At 44.4% G+C, this 12,837-nt stretch overlaps 1 protein-coding gene across 1 annotated transcript; it reads right to left on the bottom strand.

Moving 5' to 3' along the window:
* Window positions 1-1,377: 1,377 nt before the first annotated feature.
* DCLRE1C (DNA cross-link repair 1C) lies at window positions 1,378-12,513 on the bottom strand (the record flags this gene model as incomplete). The annotated part of the gene is made up of 12 exons (XM_010137245.1): window positions 1,378-2,384; window positions 3,175-3,275; window positions 4,109-4,197; window positions 5,307-5,361; window positions 5,527-5,663; window positions 6,282-6,383; window positions 6,937-7,077; window positions 7,180-7,252; window positions 7,504-7,605; window positions 8,256-8,311; window positions 9,593-9,652; window positions 12,429-12,513. Coding segments are annotated over 12 exons (2,008 nt in total), but the record flags the coding sequence as incomplete, so codon positions are not given.
* Window positions 12,514-12,837: the final 324 nt, after the last annotated feature.

The raw sequence follows: 12,837 nt of genomic DNA, 5'->3' as shown, positions 1-12,837 counted from the left end.
GGTTCAGGAAACAGGCCAACATAAGGAATTCCGCTTCTCTCGCCCGAGCTTGCTTAAAAAGAAAAGGTTCATAGATCAAGTTTGGGAATTCTGTTAACAAAGCCCAGGAACAGAGTGGGCAGAGTGACAGGGGAGAACTACATGGACTTGAGTATCCTTAAAACTACACACAGATAACAGCAACTTTTCTTTCCCCCGCCCTTCCTGGCTGTTCCCAGCAGCAGAATTCTGGCTGGTTTGATATTTGCAGGCTGCTGAGGATGGCAGAAAGACTGAAGACAGACTCAGAGGGGAGAGCTGTTGTACTAAAAGCCTGTTTAATTCTTTGGGACTTGAGATCACATGGATGGGAAACCTTGTGAATTTTTAGATGACTTCTGCTGTTCAGGCACTTTGGTAGGCACTGCAGTTCAACAAAAACCTGACTTACATTTCCATTTTAGAAGCTGAAGAATTTTGGCAAAGAGCTAGTTATGATGGCGTTTGTGCACAGAGGATCTATTGTCTTGATTTAAAAAGAAATCTAAACACGTCTGAATTCAGTGAAGTCAACAGAATGTAGCAGAGATGAAATTTGGTAATGTAAGAGCCTTGGGTAACAGCACAACCTGTCCAGGGTAACAGCTGCTGTGAGTTCACCTCCAGAGCAGGCTACTGGTGGTGGCTTTGGAGCCATGTGCTTTGGTTTAAGAATTCCAAAAAACAATTCAGAACAAACCTAAACATGGAGGAGCTGGTGACAGGGTGGTTGCAGTGAGTTAGATTTAAACCATGGACAGTGGTGTGTAGCACTTCACTCAGGAATGAAAATTGGATGACAGCACTCGCTCCGTGCGAAGAGACTGCTTGAAAAGAACAACTTGATTTGTAAAAAAAACCACTTCTCAGTAATTGTCTAATCTGTTCTGCAGTTATCTTTAAAAATAACTGTGGTGAAAATTCAAGATTTAAGTCAAAGCACCGCATTGTTTGCGTAGTTGTTCTGAACGATGTCATGATCCTCACCCCCAGTTAAAAATGTGGTATTTTATTAAAACCTGAAATCATATATATATATATATCAAAGGCAAACTCTTAGAGTTCATGATAAGAAGAAACACTAAATTTCATTTAGTGTTCTACCATTAGCTTTGTCTGGTCTGTTTTCTGTCTCTTTACAGTCCTGGAAGACTGAACCTTGGGAGACAGAAGGCTTTTACCGTCCCTCCCAGGAACGCTTCCTTTTCAGTATTTCTCAGAGGAACAATAAGGCTACACAGGCTGCAGATTCCTAGTTCTGACAGTAAGAGATTTCTGAAAAAACTGCATGAATTAGCAGAGCTACAGACAGTAATCAGCACTAAAGAGAAAAATGATCCAGGGTTTTATGAACCACTGTCAGTGTTTGTTCTCCTGATGTAAGCGGCTATACCTGTCCTCGGGAGACTTTTTGTCATGGAGTATGTTTTCACCTGCTGCTAGTTTCTTATAGAGCGAGCACAGCTTATCTGGCTGAGGCACTTCAGCACCAGGAGTTGAGGGAATTTCAAAGTCAGAGGAGCTCTGAGAGTCTTTCTTCAGTTCTAGATCAGGAGTCCTGGAGCTGTCACTTATTTCCACCAGCATGTCGTGAGTGTGACCAGCACCAGCTTCTCTGTCTTTCTCACAGTCTTTGCTTTTTGAGTTGCAGGCAACATCATAAGCACAAGATCTATTTTGACTCGGTGGCTTCCATCTGCTGTTGTCAGGCTGATGGTCTTTGGCAGTCTCCTGCAATACAGAAACAACTGTTCTGCTCCCACCTTTGCTGCAGCAGCTCAAGTCCAAGGCATTTCTCTCTTGGGGAGTAATGAGTACTGTGTCCATCTGGCTATCCCAGCCCTGGCTCCCCTGCTCTGATATGTGTGTTGACTGAGAAGAATTCTGGGAGGAGATGTGTGTGGAGTCGCTGACTCCATCCGAATCACTGAAGAGTGACTGAGACCCTCCAGCATCTGCTGAAGATGGGAAGTTGTCCTCATTTTCAGAGCTTTCTTCTAGCTGGTTACACTTAAAAAACGCATCCCAGCGAGGGACGTCGGCATTAGGCTCCTGTTGGTCACTCAGTACTCCATTGACATTTGATGTGGAAGTGGCATCTGACTCATGAGAAAGAACTTGAACTGTATTTTTTTCGGTTTCTTCATCCTCCTCCTCATCGTCATCGTTTGATTCCTCACAGTCCATGAAGTCTGCCTTGAGGGAGGTGTAAGTTGTGGCTGTTTCATAACTTCCTGTGCTCTCATTAATGTTACCTTCAGCATTTTCAGACTGCCCTGAGCAGGAGGGCCTGCTCTCCTCTCTCTGCTGTTTTGGAATCTTGGGCCTTGCAGAAGTGAATTCCAAATCAAAGAGATCATCTTCATCTGTCAAGAAAAAAAACAGGAGAAAAGAAAAACACTGAGAAAAACAAAACACTAAGAAAAGGTCACATCTCTGCTGAAATACTTTCGAGAGCAGAGTTTTAATAAAAATTCATTTAGTATAAAGAGAGGTAAAAGTTCTTTAAGCCAGGTGGAGACTTGGGAGGATGTTATCGACAGTGTTTGACTGTCAGCACCTTACAGGGAAAGCTGCCAGTTGCTGTCCTCCATATAAGCTGCAGCAGAGCAGTGTAGCTCTAGTGGGTGCATTTATTCAGGTCTCTGACACGTTTTCCAGGAGCATACCCTTGCATACTCAGCGCTTCAGAAGCAGCAGAAGAGAAGGTGGCAGGCCCAGAGTTTCTTCTGGTTCCCAAGGGGCTTTCCAGAGGCTACATACAGCATTCATTTACCATCGTAAGCTGAAGAAGCTACACACAGGTGCTAAAAAGCCACCGGTGTGAGATAAAGAAAAGGAGCAATTCCACTGATACACCACTCTGACCTCCACAGCACAGGTGAAGTTAGAAAGAGCTTTCCTAGGGACAGTCTGGGACTGCGGGGTGGAACTCCTCCAGAAACCTAACGGGCTGTTGAGCATTCAGTACATTTTAACTGCAGACAAGTGCCCTTCTACATAATTAGTGCTCTCTCACCCTCCTCAGACCTAAATTAATTTCTGCTTTCCAACTGTTGCTTTGAACACAGGCTATGGTGAGCACCGTAGCTTTTGGCACCTCCGCTTAGTCTTAGACTTTTATTTAAGGCACAGTAGCACCAGCAGAACCCTTACCTGTATCAGATGAGTCTCTCTTGTGGACCCTCTTCAGTGTTCCTAAGGGCTTGTACCTGGGTTCCCTGTTTCTCGTGTTCGACCTGCATAATGGCTTTAATCTGAGGTGAATGAGAAAAGCCGTTAGCGTGTAGAACTGAGCAGGTAATTTCAGGAGCAAAAGTAAATCTTCTAACTTTATTAAGCACACTGCTTCATGCCTTTCAGACAGGGCAGCAAAAGCATTAAAGCAAATGCAGTGATCGCTAGGGAAACATTAATTCATTGGTGAGCCGCATGAAGGTGTAAATCTGTCATTTCTATGTATTTACTTTAAAACATGCACCATTTGGAACCTCTCTTTTAGTCCTTTGCTTAGAGAAGACAAGATGGCAGCGTTCAAAATCTGACTGCAGGGTTTTTTCAGTAACTAAAGCATCTGCTTTCTTATTAAGGAGGAAAAGAAAAAGGAACAAAGAAAGGAATCCTCATTTTGTTCAGGCTGAGTGACACCACAGCTCGCCTGCTCTCTAAGAGCACTTTCTGAGCTGCCAGCAGCCACAGCAGCACAAGAGAACAGGCCTCTGTGGTGCTGTACAGAGGGTGGGAGTTCAACCCCCAGCAAAACCTCCTGAAAGAAACTGCTGAGAAGTAGCAACGACAAATCAAAATAGATCACAGAATAAAGTGAGATGAATGTGTGTTCAGATCCTTCCCAGAGTTTAACTGCAGAAAAGCCTCTACACATAGGTATAAGCAGTGTGTGGACTATACCAGCTCTCAGACTTAGCACAACGCACAGTGCTCTTCAGAAAGCCAAAGTTTGCAGGATGGAATATAGAAAAAAAAAAATCTGAATTATCTGACAAGGAAAGCAAAAGGCAGTGGCCTGCTCGAGAGGCTGGGATGCCGGAGGAGATTAGGTCACCTCTGTTCAGCAGTCGCTTGCACTTACATTTCCATGACTTTATCTTCTGTCCCGCCCGCCGGCACTACATTGGGATACACATTCACAGGCCGGATATAGCTCAGGAAATCCTTAATCTAAATTGAGGAAAAGCAGCAGCAGTTACGTCAGCAGTTAACGATTTCACTTAATGGCAGCGCTGATGAAAGCACACCACAAGTACTACCAGTTGTCTTTGGTAAAGACCATTAGGACCCACGAGCCAAATAGCTTCGTAACAAGGAAACAGTCTGAAAGGATGCTGAGAACTCACCTCACCCAACCACCTCACAGCAAGTACCAACTATACTATCTACTACTACAGACCATCACCGACTCAAAGAAAAGGCTGGACAGACCTGTTCCTAGGGAACGCAATCCAGTGTGTCACTGTCCTCACTGCCACAGATCTTTTCAGATCTGAATTTTTCTTACTGGACTTCAAGTCCCTAGTGGTGCAGATCAGGTACTCTCTTCCTTTGGAGTCTTTGGACTTTTCAAAGCCTCCCTTCAGTCCGCTATAAAAGCCTGATATGACAAAACACGGGACTTAAAAACAGGACTGTCATCCCAGGGCTCTGAATAATCTGTTTGTATGTGCAAGCCTCTGTGACAGGTTAATTGTCAACAATGATCCAGTTTCAGTTCAGTTTTTTTTTTAGGAGAGAGAAGTATTTTAAAAACTGTACGGAATACTATTACATGAAAGTGTGTGATTCTGAGAAGATGCTGCCATGACCAGTTCCCTTCAGTTTTTAACATAGAAAGAGGAGTAACAGTGGCAGCTACGATGTGAGAAAATTCTGCTTCATTGTGTGGGCAGGCAAAAGGCAGCAAACCCACCCAAAACTGAGTCAGCAGATGAACAGCGTATGGAAAACCAAAATTCCAAGCTTTAGGCATTGCATAGTTCCACGGTAATCTAAAATAGAAAGGCAGTCAAACCAACTGTAGCAGTGACCTACACTTAGAGACGAGAGAACAAAATAATAGCCTTTAATCCTGCCTACCTCAACATGCTTTTCCATAGCTACAGTAAAACAAAATTCTCTATCTTCAGCACCCAGAACTTCCTGTCCCTTTATATCTTACTACTGAAAAGATTTTTTTCTATCACGACAAGTCATGTCATCCAGTCCAAAGTAATCAAAACTGCCTTAATTTTTTTTTTTAATCAACATACACTCAGTACTACAAGTATACAAACCTCGCTGTATGAAGAGTGGAAAGAGAAACACGCTCTGTAAGTACTCTCTCCAGTCCTATGAAAAAAGAGGAGGCACAGACATTAGGTAAGTGCTCTTCATCCTTATTCAACGGGCAAGAGTAACTTACTCTCAAAAAGTCCATTTTGAGATTCAGTTACACAAGTGTCGGCCACGGTACGCCCCTGAAACACCAGGTTTCTGCATGGCCCAGATGCTCACCTCACTATCACATTGGTTTTCTTGATCCTTTCTCCAAACCACATAGTGGAGGGTTTGATGCTGATTATGTGCAAGGGATATCCATTTTGGCAAGTCATCCCACAGGGCAGCCTGTTCCCTCGAAAGCAGTCATCATCCTGTCAAATACAATATAAAACTAAGTGTAATCCTGACCTTTTTTACCCCAGAAACGGAGCACACTGAACTTGGTCTAGCCAGACCGAGTGTTCCTTTCACTTCCAGCTCCTTTGAAACACTCTTTGTTGTTGCCTCTTGCTTTCACAGTGCAGCTGACAAAGCAAATCATAGAGACCAATGCCCCAACGTGCGACCTCCAGTTCTACCTGCTCTCCTCCACATTGGAGCCTCCAGCTTGATAGACGTCCTGCAAAGAGAAGGCCACATGCGCTACAAGCACACTGTGCGTGGCTGCAGGAGGCATCATCTGACCTGCTTTTGATACATTCAAATGGGTAATACCTGACTGATCTAACCTGCTGCTTGTCTTACTTCATTTAAAAATATAGTTTTCAAGTTTCAAATACAATTAAACTACTTCTAGCATCAGCTAATAGATTTTTTCCCCTTTTTTTCTTAAAAAACCCACCCCAAACCCTTCAACCCACTAATTAAAGTTCTCACTCTTCTTTATGTTAAGCCACCAATTGGCCCAAGTCCTCCTTAGCATAATAGCACCAAAACATCGGCACGTACAGTCAGCCTTTCACAGCGAGACTTGGCAAAATGATACGCACCCGAGGATGTCGACAGGCATGAATCTGACTGTGTCGGTCTGTAGTAACATGGTACAGGATTTCTGGCATGTTTCTGAACATATCAAGTTTGTTCACGTGCACCTAGGGAAAGGCAGAGTTTATTACTCTTAATTAGCTCAATGTGTTTCCCAGACTGCAGCTGGAGCGACTACACAGATGTGGTTCTGCTCTCTGCAGATGCTGACAGGCATTTAAACAACTACTACCCACAACTAATGTCCAAGTGGAGAACAGTTAGCCAAAAGTAACTTGGACATCTGGAACAAGCAGAACATTCCTCCTGTGATGAAGAAGGACGAATATTCATCAGAGTCAGAATCTATCCACTAACTCTTAATGTCTGTGTAAATGAGAAGGCGCTTCTCATTCACAGGATAAAAGGGAGAGAGGAAAACACTGAGCTTGAAAACTGGGGACTAACTTCTCCCCAGAGAGCCCAGGCATTCCAGACTGAAGTCAACTAGTTCACTCATTCCGAGCACCAGTGTAGCTTTAAGAGAAGTTACTGAGGGCAGGTATATCCTTCACCTCTGCTCACCTCAGAGCAGTCTTCTGAAGAGCCAATTCCAGCTCAGTGACTGGCCACAATCATTCCTGGGGATCGATTCTAAAGCAGCAACTACAGAAATGTTACCTTGATTCCAAGTTGCTCGCTGAGGTTTATGAATAAATACTCGTATCCGTAAGCAGCTTTGCAGTTCAGCCACACAACATGGTAGCGAGTCAGCGAGGTCCAACTTCGCACTAACTCTAAGATCCCATTTAAACATTCCTCCTGAAAAGTTGAGGGAGTGTTGTGAGTTGTCTTTGAAGATACTTCCAAAGTGCTCATCTAGCAAAGCAGTGGTTAGTTAATTAGCTACTTATTTAGACTTACCCTGCTTGGTATATGATAAAATTTGGGATCACAAAAAGTGGTGTCCAGATACACACTCTGGATGTCTTTTACTCTGAAAGAGAGAAATGTGGAATCAGAGCGAGCACTGCACCACAGTACTAAGATCTACCGCTTCCTCTCTTCGAAAGCAGGCGATTCTTCCCTATTACAAAGAGCCAGGCAAAGGGGCTTGTAACTGCGGTATTGCCTGGCTGCAAGTATATTTAATCCAGAATTAAACCGCGGAATATTCGTTTTCCTGAATCATCCATGCCTGTGTGATCTTTTATCCTTTCTAAATCCCATGAATAGCTGAAGTCTCACCTGGTCCCTGAATGCAAAAGCTCCATCCTGGCTGCTTCTCCTTTCGCAAGCCTGAAATCCCCTGTATACAGCACAATGCCATTTTCACCTTCAAACAAAAACCTACAAACACAAACGCTTCGGTCAAACTCAACAACACAGAGCATTAAAGGCCAGGTGAGGGTTTGTGACCTGGGTTAGGGCAGTCTACATAACTAACATGTGATGTAACAGAAATACTGGGCTCAGTTTGGTCCTAGAGTAACTGCAGATAAACCCACTAATTCCAACTTGGAATGTCTGGAGAATAAGCTGTGCCTAGGCTGGCCAGAGTTGAAGACAAAAGCCTCAGAGATTCCGTAAGGGCAGCCCAGCTGCCTGTAACAACCAGAGGAATCGTATTGGGCACCTGTACCAGGAAGCTGGGCACCTTCTTTTTAATGTCATACCTAGGAAATGGAGGATTTTTTATTTTTAATCACAGTTCTGTGAGTCATTTTTAAGTATGGTTGAAATCAAGGAAGCTGTTATTTCATAAGCATGTCTGAAAGTGATCTTCCCTTCCCAGGCAACGACTGTCTGGACAGATCCCAGATAGTACAGTGGTTTTCCAGCCTTGACCAAGGCTGGTGGGCCGTGCCACAACAGTATTATCTCTATGTCAGAATTTTAAATTCACCAGCTTTTTCTAGTTAGAAAAACTCCAGTACTTAGTGAGAACTCTACAGGACAAATTTCTCAGCGGAGGCATTTAGAGTATTAAAAAAACATACATGACTGATCCTGGACAGTGACCAGCTGGTAGAAGTGTCACTTCTATATCTTCTTTCTGGAAGAGATGGGTTAGCATTATTTTCACACAGTAGTAAGTACTACCGGTACTTTCACTGACACAGTGAAAGCAACGCATTACTCCCCACAGCCCCTCACAGCATCTAGCATTGCTTTGGAATGAAAAATCTCTTCACATTCCAACAAGCCCTGAAAAGCAACAGCCACCCTGTCATGTCAGAAGAGATGAGTGAATATTGCATGCTGCTCGTAAAAGCAAGTCAGCCAGAAGACAGTCCTACTTCCTTGGTTCCTGGCGAACAAGCACGGAATCATAGAATCAAAGAACAGTTTGGGTTGGAATGGCCCTTCAAAGGTCATCTAGTCCAACCCTCTACAGAGAGCAGGGAGATCTCCTACTAGAGCAGGTTGCCCAGAGCCTCAAACAACCTGACCTGGAATGGTTCCACAGATGGGGCATCTCCCATCTCTCTGGGCAACCTGGGCCAGTGTTTCGCCACCCTTAGTGTGAAGAACTTCCTTATATCTAGTCTAAACGTCCCTCTTTTAGTTTTAAACCATCACCCCTTGTCCTGTCACAACAGCCCCTGCTATAAAGATTGTCCCATCTTTGTTACAGGTCCCCTTTAAGCACTGAAAGGCGGCACTAAGGTCTCCCCAGAGCCTTCTCTTCTCCAGGCTGAACACCCCAACTCTCTCCCCTGTCCTCACAGCAGAGGGGTTCCACCCTCACATCATTTCTGTGGCCTCCTCTGGACCCCCTCCAACAGGTCCATGTCTCTGCTGTGCTGAGGACTCCAGAGCTGGTCCCAGCACTGCAGGTGGGGTCTCACCAGAGCAGAGGGGCAGAATCACCTCCCTTGACCTCCCTGGCCACGCTGCTTTTGATGCAGCCCAGGACACAGTTGGCTTTCTGGGCTGTCAGTGTACACTGCCAGCTCATATGCAGCTTTATATCCACCAGCATCGTGGAAATATCTTGGGATACATTTTGCCTGACCAGACCTTCAAGTCCTGCTCTTAAGGCTTGTTGAAATAAACCGTGAAATACACAGTGTAAAATTCCCGAGAGCAGTAGGTAAGTTGGAAATCACCAATACCCTGGAAAAGCAGTACCAAAAAAATGCTGCGGTAGTAAGAACAAAGCAGGGAAGAAGAATTCATGTGGCTGCACATCTTGGAGAGAAGGGGAACATATATGTTAAAGATAACCTGTCCTCTTGGGGTGTTACAGGTAAGATGTGTTTCCCATGCTCATTTAAACAGTATTACTACCCATTACGAATATATGAATCTCTTCTTTTTTTCTGTAGCTTACCTCACCAGATGTTTCATCTACTAAAGAAATCTGAGTTGGAGTTTCAACTTCCAAAGCAACCTGGAATAAAATGAATAAACAGATTTCAGGGTTTACTGAACACTGTTTCATGTTGGTGGTTAAGCACCCGGCATGTAGACATCTTTGGCACCCTTACCCTGCTGCTAAGGCTAACCCTGTGAAATTAGGCTCATTTTCCCATAATAAGGCATGAATTTCCATTTCCAATGGGAAAAAAGTTTCCTAAAAGTTGTCTAAAAATTAAGTGGAGATACTCAGTCAAGGTGGGCATGCCTGAAAAAGTGATCATGTTGGACTTCTAACAGCAGCAGCTCTGGCTTCCCTGGCCGGATCATGTGCCTTAGTTTTGGATGACTGCAAAGACCAAGACATCCCAGTCCCAGAGCACCCCAGTGGATCTTGCTAGGACAGACCTCTGTGCTGCAGCCCTTCTCCTCACCATGCAGCACCTATTTCTGTGTTTGTGTAGAGGTGATTAATCTACCAAGTGCAATTAATCCCGTTTTGCTGTATCCTCTACTAGGAAAGCCCTGCTCTATGTGCTCTGTGGCCATCAGCAAGGCTGATGTTGCTGTGCAGGCTCCCCTCCCATCCTCCTGGTTTTTTTCCCTTTATTTCAGACAATATTTGCATATAATTCTCCTACCCCAAAAAAGCCAAAGTGAAAGGAAAGGCCTCTGTCATTACCCTCCTTAGGCATAACCTCCAGCTCCTCAGCTGAGCCACCTCCCCAGGCTTTCGCTGCAGGTTTCACTGCAGGGTTACACTACACTAGATGGATTCACAGGACACCGCGTCACAAACTTCTGGGCAGCTCCACGAGATCTGCTCATCTGGTACTCACACAAAGGTGGTAACATTCAACTTCTCCACCAGAAACCACACCGCCAAACTCAGAGCTTGCTCCAAAACACAGACACGTGTGACAAAAATTATTCTACACTAAGAATTCAAGCCACTAGCAAGAGCTGATTTTTTTAAACATCAACACTGATTTTACCATCTACAGTTTCTGAAGCTGAATGAACTCAAGATGCTGATCTAAATTCTGCATGCTTGCTATTTCTCAGTAATTCTCAAGTTTTAGATCTGAACTGCCTGAAGAACCCTTCACTGACAGCCACAGTTTGTCTTCACAAGCACAAATGACAGTACCTCCAGCAGAGTTCTCCCCTCACCTTTGATAGTTTCAAGGTTAAAGCCAGCAGCCGGTTCAAAGAGCCCCTTATGCCACGCATACAAATAAAGATCAGACTGGAAACCATAAAAACATTGCTCTGCAAGCTGACATCAGGAGAGCTTCTTTCAGTCTAGTGAATATCAAATCAGCTGTTAATTCATTTCCCAGTCACACTACAAGTAGAAAGCTTGTTTGTCCTAAGACAAAGCTTGTGAGCAAGACTCCCAACAGCTCTGTGGGATTTAGGGCCTGTGCAGCTCATGCCATTACCAGCGGTCACTCCTGGGAGCAGCAGCTGCAAACATCTGTGCAGTTTTTTAATTGTGTTAACAGACCGTACTGTGGGCACCGCTGGCATCTCTTCCCAGATTCACATTTTTTCAAGCAGGGGTGTCAGGACCAGCACTGCCTACTTTCCTTTCACTGCTCGCACAAACTCCTCAGAGCTTACAAATAGCTCCCCACAAGGGACTGCTCCTTCTAGGTGAAACTCAAGGGATACTGGAAGGAAATGACACAAGCTTAAAAACAAACCCAACCACCACCACCAAAAAAGCCACCACAGACACACTCTGTTTTATTTTTACTAGCCCAAGAAGATTACATGCCCAGAAGACTTGTCACCTATGCACGGTGTGCTCCCCCACACATCAAACACACCTAGGAGATATGCTCAGAGCCCTGAATCATGTTGACTCCCCACATTGTTAAATCTTTCAGTTTCCCAAGGCTCCATATAAAGACAATGATCTTCTCCCTCAGCTTCACAATTCAACTAAGGCCTCGAACAGAAAAGTCCCCTCATGCTCTTTCTTCTCTTACCAAGACTAACCTCCTAGGACCCACTTGTATGATTTTCATTGGATATGGAGCTTACAACCTACACTTACAACCTATTTAAGGAAACTTTGAGCCATAACTCTCCCTAGAAAATAAGTTTCAGCTTGCCTGAGGTCCTTCTTGACCTTCCACTTGACAGAAAACTCTCCTGTCCTTGCCTGGGGGATACACTATGTGATGTTGTACATACAGAGACATGTGAAAAAAAACATGTTCCATTTCAAAGCCCACATCTGCAAAGGGAAGGAAATAACTACAAGTCGCACCCCTACATGACAGTTGATCACTTGAAGTTTGGCCCCAAACAGTAGAAATCAAGTAAACTAATTAAGTTCTTTGGTGATTTTACATCACTAAAACATTTTCACAGTAGAGATAGTTCATTTTCCAAAAAGCAGAAGGAAAATAATGTAACTAACAGATTATATATCCTCCAACAAAAAGAAACTTTAAATGGAGCAAAAGAGCAATTAATTGAGGACAATAAATAGAGGCATGAGCAAGGTAAGGAAATGAAGCAGCAATACAAATGATCAATGTACAGATGGCGGCCATTTAGGGCTGAAGTGGAGAGAAAAGGCTAAATTCTGTGGAGGGAAAAGTGAGATCACACGGAAAACAAGGCTAAACCCATACCCCATAGCAAGCAGCAAGGACAGGCATACCGATATAAGCACTTCAGCCCTGGAACACTGCATCTGCACCAGCATTTAGACATTTCTGAGGAGGGGGAGCGTCTTCTTCCCTGGAATCACTGCTTGGAAAGTGCTAATTTAAAAATAAACAAAAACTCACAATGTGATTCTCCCAAAACTTGTATTTCCAGTTAGTCAACAGCAGTTCCTTAGTTACTGGAGAGCAGTACAGCTTAACTTTCAAGCTGTGAGGAGACAAAAAACACAGTAAGTGTTTTTGGAAGTACAGGCAGGGAACAACCTCAGCACGTATCAGCACCTGGCACCCAGGACATCCGAGCAGGCGCTCAGACCCCTCTCTCGCTGAGGAGACCTGCGGAGCAGGAAGCCTGCGGGAGCTGTTTTGCCCCAACCTGAGGCAGTATCAAGGTGAGTTACTCCACCTTGTCGAGGAGCCTTTTCTCCTGCACAGCAAATCCGCCCATGCCTGCCCATGGGTTTGTGCAGACATAGATAAAGTGTGTGGCACATGCTCACATGTCTTTGCCTGTTCCTACACCCACCAAGGT

The sequence above is a fragment of the Buceros rhinoceros genome, unplaced genomic scaffold (assembly GCF_000710305.1).
Source record: "Buceros rhinoceros silvestris isolate BGI_N320 unplaced genomic scaffold, ASM71030v1 scaffold22695, whole genome shotgun sequence".
NCBI lineage: Eukaryota > Metazoa > Chordata > Aves > Bucerotiformes > Bucerotidae > Buceros > Buceros rhinoceros.
This window is presented reverse-complemented; position numbering and strand designations above follow the sequence as displayed.